Below are 19,162 nucleotides of genomic sequence, written 5' to 3'. Positions count from 1 at the left end.
TGTTTTTTTGTTTTTTTTTCTTTTCAATGCAGAGGTCGGGTGACGCCCCTCCCCTCCACAGCATCAGCACCTCCAACCCGAACAAGGCGCTCCGCTGCCGGGAGGAAGATGCTCTCCGCTGCGGCCCTGATGAGGAGGCTGCTGCCTGCTTTCCTGCTCCTTTATTCCGCCTCTCTGCCTCCATTCATCATGCACCATTCATGGCTGGATGGAAACCATTAACCCCCCCTCCACCCGGCTCGCCTCTCCTCTCCTCTCCTCTCCTCATATAGGTCAGAGTGATGAAGAACCCGCTTTGGTGTTTCCAGGGCGCCGCGTGAAAATTCAGGGAATATCCGCGCGGAACAAAAGGTGCCCCCCAGCCCTCCCTCCCTCCTCTGACGCACCTGGCCGCCCTGTCGCCACCTGACATGACAGCGCGGAGCCGCGAGCAGCTCAGCAGGATCAAGGGGCACCGACGTGCAGCCGGACGCAAGCAGGAGCGGAAGCAGCAGCAGGAGGAGCAGCCCAGGGGAGGCCGGATTGCAGTTTCTGGGGACGAGCGCCAAGGGCAGTGCGGCAGTCAGCAGACAGACCGGGGGGGAGGAGGCTGCGGAGCAGAGATCTTCCCAGAAACATCTCTCCAAACCCTCTGATCATATGATGATGGATGTTATCCTGTTTGATCTATGGTGACTGTGGCTCTCCCCAATCATCCTCTCTGCTCTTCCTTCCCAACCAATCACTGATGATGTGCAATTAAGAGCTCAGAGCTGCTCGGGTGGAGCCCTGGGGGCGGCGGGGGGGACTGATGAGCGTACTGGCCGGGCATCACTTGGTCCCTTCTCTGCTTCTGCTCCTTGCTTGCACCATGGGCTGCCTTCAGAGCATCGCCTGCAAGCCCCGCATCAGACGGGAGAACATCGTGGTGTACGAGGTGTCCGCCTCCATCGACCAGTGTCCCACCATCATAGAGGAGAACTCGCCCATTGTGCTCCGGTACAAGACGCCCTACTTCAGGGCCTCGGCGGGCGTCGTGATGCCCCCGGTGCCCCGCAACGAGACCTGGGTGGTGGGCTGGATCCAGGCCTGCACCCAGATGGAGTTCTACAACACCTATGGCGATATTGGCATGTAAGAGGGGAAAGACGACGCCCGGCTTCTGGTGGGGCGTCACGCGTCTTTTCCTCACCTTTCTACTTCCTGTCCCGCTGCAGGTCCAGCTGGGAGCTGCCGGAGCTGCGAGAGGGTCGGGTGAAGGCCATCAGTGACTCGGACGGCGTCAGCTACCCTTGGTACGGCAACACAACGGAAACGGTGACCCTGACCGGGCCCACGTCCAAACCGTCTCGACTGACGGTCAGCATGAACGACAACTTCTACCCCAGCGTGACCTGGGCGGTCCCCATCAGCAACAGCAACACCCCTATGCTGACCCACATCACCCGGGACCAGAGCTTCATCACCTGGTTGGTGGCCATGAACTCCGTCACCAAGGTAGAGCCAACGTCTGTTTGTACCTAGACCTTCAGTGGGCACCCCTCAATATATATATATATATATATATATATATATATATATATATACATACCCAACCATCACAGTGTCTCAAGACGTCTCCAGACATATGTGCACATCAAGGTGCCTTAGGACATCCTAAAGGAAAAGTCTGGTCAGCAAGAAATGGATCTATACCTAAAGCTCATAAGTTTTTAATTAATTTAGCGTTAATCAGTTAAAAAATAAAAACAAAAATTTGCGTCGTGATCACTGAGTCTGGGAGCGGCCATTTTTGCCCAAATATAGTAACACCTCACTCCTGACTTCTTCTGGCAGTGACGTCACGGTGTGGTAAGCCTAAAGCTCAGAGGCCTTGGGTGGTCTTTGGCTGGTTCTTGGCTGGTCTTTGGCTGGCTCTTGGCTGGTCTTTGGCTGGCTCTTGGCTGGTCTTTGGCGGGTCTTTCTCTGGTTCTTGGCTGGTCCTTGGCTGGTTCTTGGCTGGTCCTTGGCTGGTTCTTGGCTGGTCTTTGGCTGGCTCTTGGCTGGTCTTTGGCGGGTCTTTCTCTGGTTCTTGGCTGGTCTTTGGCTGGTTCTTGGCTGGTCTTTGGCTGGTTCTTGGCTGGTCTTTGGCTGGCTCTTGGCTGGTCCTTGGCTGGTTCTTGGCTGGTCTTTGGCTGGCTCTTGGCTGGTCCTTGGCTGATCTTTGGCTGGTTCTTGGCTGGTCTTTGGCTGGTCTTTGGCTGGCTCTTGGCTGGTCTTTGGCTGGTCCTTGGCTGGTCCTTGGGTGGTCTTTGGCTGGTCCTTGGCTGGTCTTTGGCTGGCTCTTGGCTGGTCTTTGGCTGGCTCTTGGCTGGTCTTTGGCGGGTCTTTCTCTGGTTCTTGGCTGGTCCTTGGCTGGTTCTTGGCTGGTCTTTGGCTGGTTCTTGGCTGGTCTTTGGCTGGCTCTTGGCTGGTCTTTGGCGGGTCTTTCTCTGGTCTTGGCTGGTTCTTGGCTGGTCTTTGGCTGGTTCTTGGCTGGTCTTTGGCTGGCTCTTGGCTGGTCCTTGGCTGGTTCTTGGCTGGTCTTTGGCTGGCTCTTGGCTGGTCCTTGGCTGATCTTTGGCTGGTTCTTGGCTGGTCTTTGGCTGGTCTTTGGCTGGCTCTTGGCTGGTCCTTGGCTGATCTTTCGCTGGCTCTTGGCTGGTCCTTGGCTGATCTTTGGCTGGTTCTTGGCTGGTCTTTGGCTGGTTCTTGGCTGGTCTTTGGCTGGCTCTTGGCTGGTCCTTGGCTGGTTCTTGGCTGGTCTTTGGCTGGCTCTTGGCTGGTCCTTGGCTGATCTTTGGCTGGTTCTTGGCTGGTCTTTGGCTGGTCTTTGGCTGGCTCTTGGCTGGTCTTTGGCTGGTCCTTGGCTGGTCCTTGGGTGGTCTTTGGCTGGTCCTTGGCTGGTCTTTGGCTGGCTCTTGGCTGGTCTTTGGCTGGCTCTTGGCTGGTCTTTGGCGGGTCTTTCTCTGGTTCTTGGCTGGTCCTTGGCTGGTTCTTGGCTGGTCTTTGGCTGGTTCTTGGCTGGTCTTTGGCTGGCTCTTGGCTGGTCTTTGGCGGGTCTTTCTCTGGTTCTTGGCTGGTCTTTGGCTGGTTCTTGGCTGGTCTTTGGCTGGTTCTTGGCTGGTCTTTGGCTGGCTCTTGGCTGGTCCTTGGCTGGTTCTTGGCTGGTCTTTGGCTGGCTCTTGGCTGGTCTTTGGCGGGTCTTTCTCTGGTTCTTGGCTGGTCTTTGGCTGGTTCTTGGCTGGTCTTTGGCTGGTTCTTGGCTGGTCTTTGGCTGGCTCTTGGCTGGTCCTTGCCTTGTCCTTGGCTGATCTTTGGCTGGCCCTTGCCTTGTCCTTGGCTGATCTTTGGCTGGTCCTTGCCTTGTCCTTGGCTGATCTTTGGCTGGTCCTTGCCTTGTCCTTGGCTGATCTTTGGCTGGTCCTTGCCTTGTCTTTGGCTGGTTCTTGGCTGGTCTTTGGCTGATCTTTGGCTGGCTCTTGGCTGGCCTTTGGCTGGTTCTTGGCTGGTCCTTTGCTGGTCCTTGGCTGGTCCTTGGCTGATCTTCGGCTGGTCCTTGGCTGGTCTTTGGCTGGTCCTTGGCTGGTCTTTGGCTGGTCCTTGGCTGGTTCTTGGCTGATTCTTGGCTGGTTTTTGGCTGGTCTTTGGCTGGCTCTTGGCTGGTATTTGGCTGGTTCTTGGCTGATTCTTGGCTGATCTTTGGCTGGTCCTTGGCTGGTCTTTGGCTGGTCCTTGGCTGGTCTTTGGCTGGTCCTTGGCTGGTTCTTGGCTGATTCTTGGCTGGTTTTAGGCTGGTCTTTGGCTGGCTCTTGGCTGGTATTTGGCTGGTCTTTGGCTGGCTCTTGGCTGGTCCCCTACAATTTCTGTTCAAACATCAATCTTTGTACTAAAATATTCTGTCATCATTTGTGGACATTGAGATCTAAAGAGAAGTGCCATCTCCTGGTCAGACCCTGTAATTCAGTGAAAGGGGGAGTCAGAGTAAAAAGTATGCATGCCCATGAGAAGGCCAGTAGCTGGACGTTGGAGGGGATTTGGCTCCTGTTCGGTGGGGGTTTGACTGGCAGGGGCCATTTTGAATGGCTACTACTGTATAGTTAACCTTACAAGGCCCATGTGCATGGTGGTTGGAATACATAAAAGTGAAAAACAAAGAGTTATTCCACCTTTCTGATTCCTGATCCTCCACGGACGGGTTGGTCGTTGGATCGCCAACTTGAAGAGGGAGGATTTGCCATCGAACTTCTGGCCAGAGAAAAAACCCGTAATATGTAGCCAACATTTGGAAGAAGAATGTTTTCAAGATGACTTGGATAATAGCGCGTTGTGACAAACACCAGATACAGCACTGGGACTTGATCAACAGCCGATACCGCACCGTGACGTCACTAACCAGTAGGTGGCAGTAGTGTTCTTTGACAAACATGGATGCCTCCAGTAAAGCACATTCACATGGAAAATACTCTGAATTAAAAACACTGATCATTTATTGAACAGGATGGAATCATTTCAGATTTAAAGAACTTTCAGAAGTTTGAATTCTGAATATGAGCGACTTTTCCTTTAAGACATGAACCTGCAGAAAATGGGACGCTCTCAAACAGAATTGTGTGTGTTAAAGACATTGAATGTCTTTAGATGTCTTGGCCCTGTGGGAATAAAATGCAATCTGATTGGTTGAAGCAATCGTTCCTCACTAATATTGTTAAGGTAACATCAGCAGCACTGCGGATTCTGAAGGCCCTGGACAGATTTGATTGATATAGCAATTAAATTCTATTCAGTTTATTTCTATAGGTCCAATTCACATCTTAGCTTCATCTGGATTATAGACAGATATAGCTGGGTATCATCAGCATAACAGTGGAAATTAATCCCATGCTGTCTAATAACTCTACCAATTGGGAGCATGTATAAAGTAAAGAGAATTGGTCCTAGCACTGATCCCTGTGGTACTCCACAGGTAACCTTTGAGCGTGTTGAAGATCTATCATTAACATGAACAAACTGAATTCGATCAGATAGATAAGATTTAAACCAGTCTAGTGCTGTTCCTTTAATTCCAACAAAATATTCAAGTCTTTCTAAAAGAATATTATGGTCAACTGTATCAAATGCAGCACTGAGATCCAACAGGACGAGCACAGATACAAGTCCATTATCTGAGGCCATGAGAATATCATTAGTGACTTTCACCAGAGCTGTTTCAGTGCTATGATGAGCTCTAAAGCCAGACTGAAACTCTTCAAAAAGTTCATTATGGTGGAACTGATCGCAAACTTGTTTGGCAACTACTTTCTCAAGAATTTTAGATAAGAAAGGAAGATTGGATATAGGTCTATAATTGACCAAGTCATCTGGGTCAAGAGACGGTTTCTTAAGCAACGACCTTAAAAGCCTTTGGTACATATCCCTGTAACAGAGATCAAAGGGAATGCCTCCTTAAATAACCTGGTTGGAACTGGATCTAACATCCAAGTTTAAGGCTTAGATGAAGACAATAGTTTTGCTAACTCAGAAAGTTCAACTGGATCAAAGCCGTCTAAACCCGGTTCGGATTCCATGACTACCTCAGATGCTGCCCCCCCCTCCAGAGACAAACCAATCGCGGATAGAGGAGTGCTAATAATCTTATAATCCCATAAAATCATTGCTAAGAGCAGGTGGAATGGACGGTTCAACAGAGCTATGGCTCTGGGTAAGTTTGGCAACTGGATTAAAAAGAAATCTAGGATTATTCTTAACCTCCTCTATTAATGAGGAGAAATATGCTGCTCTTGCTTTACAAGCAACACACAGAGGCTGAAATCTGATTGGACAAAAATATAGCAACCAGCTAAATGTAACGGAAGCAGCGCAGCCAAGAGAAATGCTACAAAATGAAAAGTATAGTGGAGAAGTTTCATGAATTTTTTAAATACACATGCACAACCCTTTACCCACTTCAGAGAGGGAACGCCTATAAAACCCGTGCAACTTTCTAAAATTGCTGTTTACATATCACCAGAATGATTGACAGGTTAGGAGGACCACTTATTTTGATGATCCACCCAGAAAAAGAACTTCCTCCACTATACATTTAATAGAACGCATTGTTTGGAATAAATTAATACAGTTGGAAAGAATTTAATTAAAGGTTTAGTTTGTGAATGTATGATAGTGTTTCTGATAGATTTTGACCTTGAAGGTCCTCACAGCCCACCGCTGGTGCTCCCATCTCAGCTTTTTGTGTTTCCAGCTCATGATCCGATAACCCTGCAGAATCTGTTTATGGCATTAGCTCCTCTTGCACTTTCCTCTTTTGGTGTAAAGTTACAAGCAATGATCCAGCCTTCAGATCCCCACAGAAAGCTACTGCGTTTTTCTTTCAGACTCAGTGAGGCTGCTGACTTCTGACATTGTGGTTGAGAACATAAACCTATTATAAGAATATTGTATCAAACTAGCAGAAGAGAGAGGATCCATCATAACCCGCTGAGCTGACGCTGCTTGTTTTCCCAGGAGCGCATCGTGCTGCAGACGGTGCGGTGGAGGATGAGGGTCGACATCGAAGTGGACCCGGACATGCCGCTGGGCTCCAGGGCCTCGCTCGTCGGTCAACCCTACCAGGAGCAGCCGCACATCCTCAACTACCAGGAGCCCATTCCTCCAAACGCGCTGGGAAGACCGAACGCCAACGATGCCCAAGTGCTGATGTGGAGGCCGAGGAGAGGGGCGCCGCTGGTGGTCATACCTCCAAAATAGCAGGGGAGGAATAACTGAACACATGAAAGGATCGGTGCTTCCTTTTCAGCAGAGAGCCGGCGAGGATCAGGCGGTCGCAGCGCCTGCAGCTTTCCTTGGAGCTCCTGATGTCTACAGGGTCGAAGTAGACTGTTCCAAAAAAAGGCCAAAGTGGATGTTACACCTGGAATCGGACACAGCAGTCAGGAACCCCCCCACCCACAGGTCACCATAAAGGACCCTGAGCAACATGGAGGCTTCTCCCGCCCGTCCTGAACTGCATATTTAGCTCTGCCTGCATTTTAGCAAAGTACAAAACCCAATTTTTTTAGATGTGCCACTGAGGTATTAGCCAACAGCAAGAACTGCAACCAGCATCCTTACATAGACCTTATTGCATGACAGTGAGGAGACAAAAAACAAAAAAGGGAAAAAAAACTGTTTTTAAAGAAGTTTAAGAACAATGTTTGTTTTATATCACTTAAAATGCAGAAGATGTTTTAAATTTAAGAGTGATCGGTGCCAACAAAGGCCTTCAGCACAGCCAGTGAAGGATGTATTCAGATTTAGTTCAAGGAATCTAGGTATTCTATGTCTATAGGTTTAAGAAGGAACCCGTGCATCCATCCGATTGTACTGACAGGTTATCCCAGGACACCAAACTCACGGCATATTCTTGCCTCTTTTGTGCAGCTGATGTACTGTATTATTATGAGTTTCAGAGCAAACATGAGCTGGATCTCTTCAATAAAAACATGCCAGACGGGCTTACGTTAAGCACAGCGTAAAAGATGTTGGAGTTCTGCCATATGGCGCATTGACAGCGTAGCTGAAGGCGCCTCAAACCAGCGTGGCTCTAATAATGTTCTGCTTCAGATAGAAGGTCTCATTGATTCTTAACCATTTATAGGGCAACCTACCATCCCAAGATACATGGAGTCCCCCCCCACCCCCCCCCCCCCACCCCCGTCTAGAAGCACAACATCTACATCTAGTCATTCATGCTGAACATGGCTGCACATCTTATTTTAGCATTTGATCAATCCTTGAATGATAGATTACCTACTGGAAATTAAGTTGGAAAAAAAAGTGAACAAGTCAAGAAAAAAAACTGAAACCTAATTGAAGAGCTCTAAAGTAAAGTTAAAAAGTTAATAAGCCTAGTTAACAATTATCAGTTAACAAGTGCCAGTATCAGCATTAATGCCTCTAAGGCCCCCTCCACAGGAAGTCAAACCCTGACCTAAACGCACAAATTCTTCACCAAACCAGCCTCTCATCCATACAAAGCCAGCGTTTCGGGGGTCTGTAAACGATCTTTTTTCTATTCAGCCTTCAGAGTGGGAAGATTTTGAAACGCCGTTTTCGCGTTTCCGTCTTTAAGCTCTAACCGCATTTTTTTTCTTACACGCATGCGTCATAGCGTCGCCTCTAAACACGCATGCGCGACACAGTATCACAACAACAATGGCGCCGTACTGTGTTGAATGGTTGCTGCTAATGCTACTCACCCTGCTGTCGGGCTTACAACAGAATCTTCTTCTTCTGGAATATCTCCAGGAAGAACAGAGCAATATCGACCACATAGTTCAGCACCTGAATTTGACTGAACCACCAAAATGGACCCGCAGGGCAACCATGTATAAATATTAGTGCGCATGCCCAACATTTCGTCGCCTATTTTTGCTTTGGCACCACAGCGCCACTTACAGGCCTGGCATACATTTTGCAGCGTTTTCATGCATTCGTGTGGACGATCACATTTATTTTACGTCTCCGTCTTTACGACAAACGTTCTGGAAAATATTAGCGTATCGTGTTCGCTTTGACTTCGTGTACTCCTAGGGGGTCCATGGAGGTACTGCATGGGGGTCACGAACGTTTCTGTTTATTAGACCTTTTTTATATTCCCTCCTGCAATTTTTTCCACTAATTGAAATGTCTCTAAATCCACATTAACCTGAATCCAACAGACTGCAGTAAACAGATAAATGGAGGCAGAAGATGTCTTTCAGTCATCAATGCTCACATTCAGCGACACACAGGAGCTCTTTCAATCTGGGCACCGTTTCATTCACAACACCTGTCCCATCAACCAGGAAGCAGAAATACTTTAATAATCCCAGGGAGGGATTACTTTAGTTACATTACTCCATCTGTAATAGAGTGACTATAGGACCAGTTTGATAGAACACTATTTCATACAATATATATAATTAGGGGGTCCCTGCTCCATCTCGCCATCAGTTTAAGGTCCTTAGCCTGGAAAACATTAAAGACTCCTGATCTAATGTTATTTTGTACCAAAAGAAAAAAAGTGTTTCTTTCATGAATTTCTTATAGAAGCACTTTTGTTAAATTTCTTAATATATTGGGGCCAGTTGGCGTTTCTTCTTATTACATTAACATTCATTTTTACCATCAAAATATCCATATTTTTTGAATGTTCCAAAGGTAATAATGTCTTATCCTGGATTCCATGAACACTTTTGGCTTGAAAATTCTGATTTTTTTTCAAAGTATTTCACTGAGAGCCCTATAAAGGGTTAATTTTCTTGATCTGATATTAAACCAAGGATGTCCTGTAAGTAGAGCTAAAACAATTAATCAGATCAATGGATTATTGAAGTAATCGTCCACTAACTTAGTAATCAATTAATCATTAACTGGAGTATAGAGACCCTAAAATATGCATTTAGCTGACAGAGTGACCCACTTAGAGCAGGAATTATACAAAGAATGAAAATAAATATATAAACATTTTGCATTTATGATAAAAAAATTATTTTCTGTTTAATTTCATAAAATAAATCTTCTTTAAAGAACCTTTGGATATCCGATTATTAATCGATTAATCAACAGATTAATCATTAATCGATTTGCAAAATAATCATTAGTTGCATCCCTACCTGGAAGCGTCATATTTATTAATGAAAATCAATTAAAAAAGAAAAGACAGTCAGAAAGGGACATCATGTGCTTCTGATCAGGTTTCTTTTTGTCCGTACTTTGCCTTTACGGAGGGCCAGAAGGGCCAGAATCTGAGATACAATAATGCTACGTTCACACCTAAAGCAGCAGAAGCAGCTACTTTACATGCAAAGTCAATGGTTGGCGCGCATCTTGTGGCAGCAAAAGGTCCTGCAGCGCATTTTGAGCAACTGAAGCAGCGCCTCATGAGCTTCTGAGCAGCAAAGATGCTTCAGTCGCGCCTCAGAACTAAACTTGTACAAGCATCAAAATTGAAGCAGCACGCGCGCTTTCGTTGCTCCTGCGGCGTGCGGTCTGAACGTAGCATTAGAGTAAGTTAACAGAAAATAACATCTGAAATTCTTACATAATATGGAGTGAGTTTTGTTCCATTATTGTTGCAAACAAACAAAATAATGTTTTGCAAATGTATATCTGAAAATTAATAAAAAAATTTTTAATACAAAAAGGTTTTAAAAGTAACTTAGTTGTTTTCTCAGATTTAATTTCTTTCAGATTATTATTTGCTTTATTTTTTCAAATTTCTGTTTTTCAGATTGAGCTTTATAAATCACGTTCTCTTCACTTTTCTCTGGAGTGTGTGGCAAAGACGCATTTCTTTTGGTCAATTTTAAGGATTCGTATTAGACATAAAGGGAAGTGAATCTGTCAAACATCATTTGCAAATAGTGCAAATTGTAAAAATTAATCTGAAAAACAGAAATTTGAAAAAATACTATTTGAAAATATAACATCTGAAACAAAAATGTGAAAAATATAATATGAAAAAGAAAAATGTGAGAAAACAGCAAAGGTCTTAGAACCTTTACAAACATTTACAAAATGTGCTCCTTGCTTTCAAATAATGGAACTAAATTCCCTCCATAATGATGCATATTTAAAAATCATTAAAATGTTAAAAAAGGCATTTTGGTTAGTTTGATGTTTAGATATTTAGCAAAAATATCTAATTCGTCATTATGTAATTATCTTGGCAGCATTAATTAATAGAAGCTGTGATTCATTAAATGGAGCCTCTGATTGGCCGTCCTGCCCGCTGAATCTGATTGGCCGTCCTGCTGCACTTACCTCGTTCACTAAACTGTATTTTCTTTTTTGACTCTCCTTAGTTCACCTTTAACCTAATAGTATCTTTGAAATTGTCTCATGTTAGAGATACTTATGGTACAAAATAGCTTGAATGAATAGAATCCTAAGTAGATTACAGGCCATGAATAGAAGTAAATATTTAGCTTTAAGGCCTCGCCTACTGATTATTACCGGGTAAAAAAATAAATAATATCTTGTTACTGTAACATAAAATCAGAAGATTTCTTACTTTTAAAACACGCGTCTCAGTAAATCGTTTTCAAAATAAATGTGTTTCTTTCTGGGATTTAATTAAATTCAATTCAGTTTATTTCTATAGCTCCAATTCACATCATGTCATCTCAGGTCACTTTCCAGTTCACCAGATCATCCAGTCAGATTGATTCAAAGTTTTCTATCTAAGGAAAACCAGCTGATTGCATCGACTCATTGACTCTTCAGTAATCCCTCACACTAAGCATGCTTGTAGCAACAGTGGAGAGGAAAAACTCCCTTTGAACAGGAAGAAACCTCCAGCAGAACCAGGCTCAGTGTGAGCGGCCATCTGCTGAGGCCCACTGGGGTTCAAGGAGACAGAAGCAGACATAGAAAAAGAAGCATAGATACAAAAGGCAACTGTCAACCAGCTCCACAGGCGGCCCCGTCCAGGAAACACACAGCCAGGCAGACGAGCTCCGAGCCAGCTCCCATGTCAGAGGATGAAGAGAGCACATCCAGTTAGTCACAGTCAGAGAAACAGGACTACACTGGAAAACAGGCCAAGCTCCAACATCTAGAAACAAAGGTGTTGATGGCAGCAGCACAGCTGATATTTCTCTCCAGGATGGAGTCACAGCCAAACAGGAACAGACCAGATGAAGCTACTATGAGAAAAAGCAGAGAGAGCAGAACGTTAGAGATTGAACTAACAGATTCTGCAGAGTGGGAGAATAGAGATAGAATGAAGCAGAATGATGAAAAAGGGGTCCCTATGTCCTCCAGCAGTCTAAGCCTATAGCAGCAGAACTATAGAGATAGCTCAGGATAACCTGGACATTTTTTAAGGGGTATGCAGGTGATAAAATAACGGTAACTTGCCCTATAAAGGGGTAAACAAAATATAAAGTTCCCCTCAGAATCTGGTTTTTCAAAAAATGAAGATATACATTTTTAATTACACAATAAAACATTTGAGGTGGAAGAAACCCTTTTCAAAATATATTTAAACCTTTTTTTTGTAACAAAACCTATGAAATATGTGCTAACAGAACATTATCAGTTAAAACCGTCTCATCATCTCTCAGTAACAAATTCACTTTACTGTATTTTTGTAGTTCAGTTCTAGTCGGTTTATTTCTATAGCTCCAGTTCACAGCACATGGTATCTCAAGGCACTTTACTGAGACAATTCAACCAGATGGTCCAGTCAGACTGACCTCTGAATGACTCAGCAGCTTAAGCAGATGGGGAATAAGACATGTAATAATAATAATTTCACACAAGAGCAGTCATATATTATACTTAATTAAAAGTAAAAGGTATAATGCAGTAAAACTACTCCCAGAAGTATTTTTATCAGAAGTTACTTGAGTAAAAGTAACTGATTTATTTATTTACTACCCATCTCTGATTTTATGTTGTAATTAATTTCTTGTTTTTTTATTTATTAATTAAAATCTTTCTATGCTTGTGTCGCCCTTATAAAACGTCCTCCTCTCTTTAGCAGCAGGCTCCCTGTGGACGGACACGGCCATGTTTGTTCTGCCTGCCTCTCCACACACGGGGTCACATGACTCATCCTCCATCTGTGCTTCGCTCCAGGTTTACGCCTCACCTTCCTCATCCCACCGCCCTTTTTCCACCGCGCCTCGCCACCGACACATGGAGCATCACCAGACCCAAAGCCTGCTGTTCGAATGGAACAGAGAACCAGTCTTTCTAAATACGCAGTCAGATCGGTTCCATTATTGCCGCAACAAAGAAAAAAAAATGCAATTCACATGTTAAACTTTGAAAAACTTCTTAATAAAAAAAGTTTTTGAGAAAAACTTAATTGTTTTGTTTTGATTTTGTTTTTCAACTTTTTTTTCAAATTCCTTTTTCAGGTTTAGTTTTTTTCAAATATCTGTTTTTCAGATTGAGGATAGAATTAAATTTTTATTGGTCAGCATTGTTCTTCGCAACAACGCTTTTCTTGGTCAAGGGGAGCCTTTTGTATTGGAAATACAAAATCTGAGCTATCTCTATAGTTCTGCTGCTATAGGCTTAGACTGCTGGAGGACATAGGGACCCCTTTTTCATCATTCTGCTTCATTCTATCTCTATTCTCCCACTCTGTAGAATCTGTTAGTTCAATCTCTAACGTTCTGCTCTCTCTGCTTTTTCTCATAGTAGCTTCATCTGGTCTGTTCCTGTTTGGCTGTGACTCCATCCTGGAGAGAAATATCAGCTGTGCTGCTGCCATCAACACCTTTGTTTCTAGATGCTGGAGCTTGGCCTGTTTTCCAGTGTAGTCCTGTTTCTCTGACTGTGACTAACTGGATGTGCTCTCTTCATCCTCTGACATGGGAGCTGGCTCGGAGCTCGTCTGCCTGGCTGTGTGTTTCCTGGACGGGGCCGCCTGTGGAGCTGGTTGACAGTTGCCTTTTGTATCTATGCTTCTTTTTCTATGTCTGCTTCTGTCTCCTTGAACCCCAGTGGGCCTCAGCAGATGGCCGCTCACACTGAGCCTGGTTCTGCTGGAGGTTTCTTCCTGTTCAAAGGGAGTTTTTCCTCTCCACTGTCGCTACAAGCATGCTTAGTGTGAGGGATTGCTGAAGAGTCAATGAGTCGATGCAATCAGCTGGTTTTCCTTGGATAGAAAACTTTGAATCAATCTGACTGGATGATCTGGTGAACTGGAAAGTGACCTGAGATGACATGGTGTGAATTGGAGCTATGGAAATAAACTGAACTGAATTGAAATACAAATTATAAAAAACAGAATCTGTAAAAACAAAAACAAAAGAAATTTGTAAAAAAAAAAAATAAGATAAAAAATTATATATAAAAAAAGAAATATGTGAAAGTAATCAGAATTTTTTATGAAGAAATGTGAAAGTTTCAAATCTGGTTTGCATTTTTTTCTTTACAAAACATGATCTTGCAACAATTATGGAATATAATTCACTCCATACATAGATGGGACTGTTAGAACAACCATCTGAAATAGTCAGAGATCATAACAGGGCACGGTAATCTGGTGTCTTTCCTTTTTTTGTCACAGCACACTGGTTTACTCCACCATCTGTTGCTATAGCGACTGGTTTGGTGTTTCCAGAAAGAGCAGCAACTGGAAGTGAAGGAGGGAAAAACAATGTCAAAATATTCATTGGGTGTGCCTTGCTCTTTGTGAACAGGTTAGTGTGAGGGATCACACAAGAACACACGGAGACCCCCCCCAACATAAACACACGCTTTGATGGGAAAGATCGAAGAGAAAAATGTTTTAATTCTTCCATTAATAAAATGTCTTTATTTTTCATGATCATAAAAACAGCTTTAAGAATTAAATACCAGGGAGACGAGCAGCATCGTTGCTTTCATTAGATTTATCTCAGCCGGTTTGGAAAGAAGAACATTGAGCATCTCAGAGGGAAACTCCTCCTCTTTGCAGCAGGGTTCTTCTTCTTCTTCTTCTTCTTATGGGATTTTATGGCGGTTGGCAGACTTGTGAATTGTGCATTACCGCCACCAACTGATATGGAGTAAAGCAAGATAACAGGAAACGATTCACCCCCCCCCCAAAAAAAAAAAAAAAAAAAAAAAAAAAAAAAAAAAAAAAAAAAAAAAAAAAAAACCTGTGTAACTTAAACCAACATAATACTAAATCACATTTGCCCATATAATTTTAATTTACTCTAGGTCATCTTAACTCTGCCAGTTTCTGATGGTCCCATCGGTCCTCCCATCATACTTCCAACCATCTCCCAGTTCAAATCTTTAATGTCCAGATATTTTTCTGCAGCCTTCACTATTATTTTGATTTTTTCCGTTTTTTTTGTTGTCTGTGCAGTACAATTAATTACTTCTACCATGAAAAGAACAAAATTTGTCTTTTTAACAATAAGTGAGTCTTCATTAATTTTTGGAGATTTCTCTAGAGGTTTGGAATTTGCTGTGTGTTGAACTGTAGGTTTGGGTTTTTCTGACTGAGATGGGATTCTTTTTGCAGCTTCAGCGTAGGTTATTCCGAGCTCAAATTTCATTTTTTTAATTTCCTCAGACCTTTTGCTTGCTTCACAGCCGCGATAGGCAGCAGTATGTTCTCCACCACAATTACAGCATTTTATTTTAGCTTCTTTTCCACATTTTCCGTACTCATGTTCTCCTGCACACCTTCCACACCTCTGTTTCCCTTTACAAACTGCTGCAACGTGACCGAATTTTTGGCATTTGAAACATCTCAATGGTGGAGGATTGTAGATTTTGACATTATAGCTTATGTAACCGATGAATACTTTGCTTGGTAATTGCTCTTCTTCGAATTTAATTAGCACAGATAAACTGTCAGATCTTTCTCCGTTTCTTGTTGTTTTTAACCGTTTTACTTCTTTTACTTTTGCACCGCTTATGTTTTCCAGAATCTCTTTTTCAGAAATTTTTAGAGGAACTCCTCCAATGACTCCCCTGCTGATCTTTTTGTTCTCCATTAGGCTGCACTGAACTCTTATCCCGTCAATTTTGTTGATACGTATTGCTTTGCCTTGCTGGGCGCTGTCTCTGCAGTTAATTAGCAGGTCTCCACTGTACAGAATTCTGGCACCTTTGACTTCTCCGACAAGTTTATTGATGGTTTTTGTTAAGTGAACCGGATTCCAATTTGTAAAAGAGTCTGCCTGATTAACGACTTTGAATATGACTTTGAATTCATTTTGTTGTGCTGTGGAATGTATGGAATGATCATCACTGGATTGTTCTGAACTAGATTCCCCTTGAACTGATCTCTGTTTTTTCCGCTTTTTCTCATTTTTTGATGTTGCTATTTTCCAACCTTCATTGTCACTATTTCCCTCTTCCATCCCACAAGAATCGCTTCCTGTTTCCTCACTACTCACGGCCCAAGACATTTCTCCATAAGCAGCTTCAAAACACGCGCCATGCACCAAACGACCATCCACCGAGCCTCAAACACTTCTTGTCCAGCAGGGTTCTTCCTCTGTAGCTTCCCAGGAGTCACAGCCAATCACACAAGGAAAGACGGAGAGCCAATCAGGAGCTTGTGGGTGGGCTCAACTCAGGGCAGTCGGCATCAATTTGAGCTGCGGTTTTCCACTTGGTACTAGTGCTCGACGCATGTCGGTGTACTGTAGCTCAACACTGTTTTTGGACAGTATAACATGCAGGGGACCAAAATAAACTTTGGAAAAAGTGCAGGGGACATGTCTCCCCTTTTCCACCACAAAATTACGTCCATTCTACGGTGGACAAAGCCAGCAGAAAGAAAGGAAGAAATTTATGCAGGGCTATTTTTTCAATTTTTACAAGCAAATTGCAATTTTTTGAAAATGGAAATCTGAAAAACGACATTTTGTAATTTGAAAAGAAAAATGCAATCCATCAAATTTAAAAAGGTTTTTTTAATTAAAAAAAGGGTTTTGAGAATAACTTTGCTTTTTTCTCAGACTTTTTTTCCCTTTACTCTTGATTCACTTTCATATTTTATGATTTATTTTTCACATTTTTATTTAGTTTTTACAATTTTTTTGTTTAGATAATTATTTTTTCACATTTTATTATTTCAAAAATATTTTTTACAGTTCATATATCCATTTTTTTTTTCAGACCGTTTGACTAGTAACATTCCTTTCAAATTTCACCCGATCATGGCGTCTTCACTTCTTGGGGCGGGGTTTCCTCTGGAATGCGGAGCAAGACTGCATTTCTATTGGTCAGCATAGACTTTAGTAACATTCTTATTGGTCCAGAGCAAATATTTTAATTTGGCTCGAAGTGAAAGGATAGGATAAAAAAAAAAAAAAATGCAATTTATAGAGGAATGCCTTTGTTTTAAACTTCTTTTAAACAAGCAGAAATTCAAGAAAAAGTAAACATGAAGTTTTGAATTTTGTTGCAAAAATAAAAAAAAGGTATAATAAAAAAATAAAAACGAAAAAAAGAATCTGTAAAAAAACTACTTTTAAATAATAAAATAGATTTTTCTTAATCAAATATTAAAAATAATAAGAGAAAGAAAATCCGAGAAAGCAGCAAACTTACTTTAAAAATAAATTTTCAATCAAGATGTTTTAAAGTTTTATTCTAGATTGTACTTTTTTTTATATCAAATTTCACTCCATATGTGTTCTCCTTGGTGCAGATTGAGCTGTTATCTGTTATTGTCACCACATCTGGAGTAGCTACCAGATCTGCTCGGGGCCCCGCCCCTTCTTATGACATCATCATATGGCAACTTGTATTGCACCCGTTTCTTTAAACTATAGTGGAGGATCTTTGCAAATTTTTGCACATCCACAACCCTGTAGCTGCTCCAGAGAGGGAACACCTATTAAACACATGTGTGAGCATTTCTCCTCATACGCTCTGTTTAAAAGTTATTGTTTGCATCATCATTACAGGCTAACTTTCCAAAAGATTTGCAATATTTCCGCTATGTCAGATTCACCATCGGTAAGTGAAAATGGGGACGAGCGCACAGGACGGCCTTACGTAAACATATCACCAGAATGATTGACAGTTAGGAGGACCACTGATTTAGATGATCCACCCGGAAAAAGAACATCCTCCACTACAGCTTTAAGAATCAGATCTCTTCTGGAGTGTGAACATAATTTGCAATTGTTTGCCATTATTTTACGTTTCGTTGGCGAAGTAAAGTAAAGTAGCCGAAGGTAGAAAACAATCATTCTGAGTCTTGAAGGAAAGTCCTGCGTTCTAAGACATACTGAGCTCTGCTATTTAACAACGTAACAGGAGGCTAACCTGTTAGCTACTGAATACTATCAGGTTCAGGCTAGAGATTTTTGTTTCTTCTATTTCAAGAAAGAAGTCATAAAATTACGAAAATAAAGTTGTGACATTACGAGAATAAACTCATAACAGTTACTTTGTTCACCATAAACAGATTTTTAAAAAAGTTTTGTTATCAATCGTTCATTGACACGCTAACGCTACAGATGCTCCCGACTCGGCACACGGACGCTGCCTGATGTTATCGTTGTCTTGGCAACCACAATGTTTTACACCATGTGGCAACGTTCAGCCAATCATGTAGTGTAACGTCACTGTCAGGAAGCAGGACCCCAGCAGATCTGGTACCTACAGCCATAGACATTACGTAGACGCTTCATTGGACAACAGTGAGGCCGACGTGCATAGAGGGCGGCCATCTTGGATCAGACCAAAGTTTGGCTGCTGTCAGAATGAACAGGAGGCGCCTTAGATCTCATTTTAATCACAGGACAGAGTCGGAGATAATATTACAATAATATCTTTCATGTCAAAACACCTTATTAGAACAAAACAAACCTTAAAATGACCTTTAGATTAGATTACACAGATTTATTCAGATTAAAAACGTATTAAACTGGAATCAAGCTGGATGAGAAAAGTTATACATTTTGAAATAAAATATTAATATGATAACCTCACAGTTTTATATGAATATGTTATAAAATTAAACTTACAAATATTATATATTTGTATACTATACTATTATTATTATAATTCAGTATTTTAAAGGATTGCTCAATGAGCATCATATATATGAGTATCATGATCTATAGAGGAATATTTGTTTTAATGTGATTTACAATATGAGTAATGATTAAAAAAACTGTTTAAAAAATTGTTTTGAAATAAGTTTAGACAAACTTATAAGGACAAAAAGCCTTTAGTTAAACACAACATAAGTATTGATGACAAAGTCTTGATGACACAAAATATATAAAGATTAACATGAAATTAATAAAAAACAAAATATAACTTTATTCTCTTTTCTAAATCACATTACAACAAATTGTCAATCAACAACAAATTCTTAAAAACACTGAATAATAATTATAATATACTATATAAATATATAACATTTGTAACACATAGTCTTATAATATATTTATATAAACCATTGTGTTTATCATATTAATATTTTATTGCAAAATATATAACGTAAATATCTCATCCAGTTTTACTTCAGTTTAAGTAGTTTTTAACCTGAATAAATTCTATTCAGTTTATTTCTATAGCTCCAATTCACATCATGTCATCTCAGGTCACTTTCCAGTTCACCAGATCATCCAGTCAGATTGATTCAAAGTTTTCTATCTAAGGAAAACCAGCTGATTGCATCGACTCATTGACTCTTCAGCAATCCCTCACACTA

At 41.9% G+C, this 19,162-nt stretch overlaps 1 protein-coding gene across 1 annotated transcript; it reads left to right on the top strand.

The window, feature by feature from the left end:
- Nucleotides 1-16: 16 nt before the first annotated feature.
- fam78ba (family with sequence similarity 78 member Ba) lies at nucleotides 17-7,500 on the top strand. Its single transcript, XM_038272078.1, has 3 exons — nucleotides 17-1,113; nucleotides 1,197-1,476; nucleotides 6,502-7,500. The coding sequence occupies exons 1-3, from the start codon at nucleotides 791-793 to the stop codon at nucleotides 6,742-6,744; spliced, it is 846 nt and encodes a 281-aa protein (XP_038128006.1). The 5' UTR covers nucleotides 17-790; the 3' UTR covers nucleotides 6,745-7,500.
- Nucleotides 7,501-19,162: the final 11,662 nt, after the last annotated feature.

This window comes from Cyprinodon tularosa, unplaced genomic scaffold, assembly GCF_016077235.1.
Source record: "Cyprinodon tularosa strain WSP-4 unplaced genomic scaffold, ASM1607723v1 ctg816, whole genome shotgun sequence".
Lineage (NCBI taxonomy): Eukaryota > Metazoa > Chordata > Actinopteri > Cyprinodontiformes > Cyprinodontidae > Cyprinodon > Cyprinodon tularosa.
This window is presented reverse-complemented; position numbering and strand designations above follow the sequence as displayed.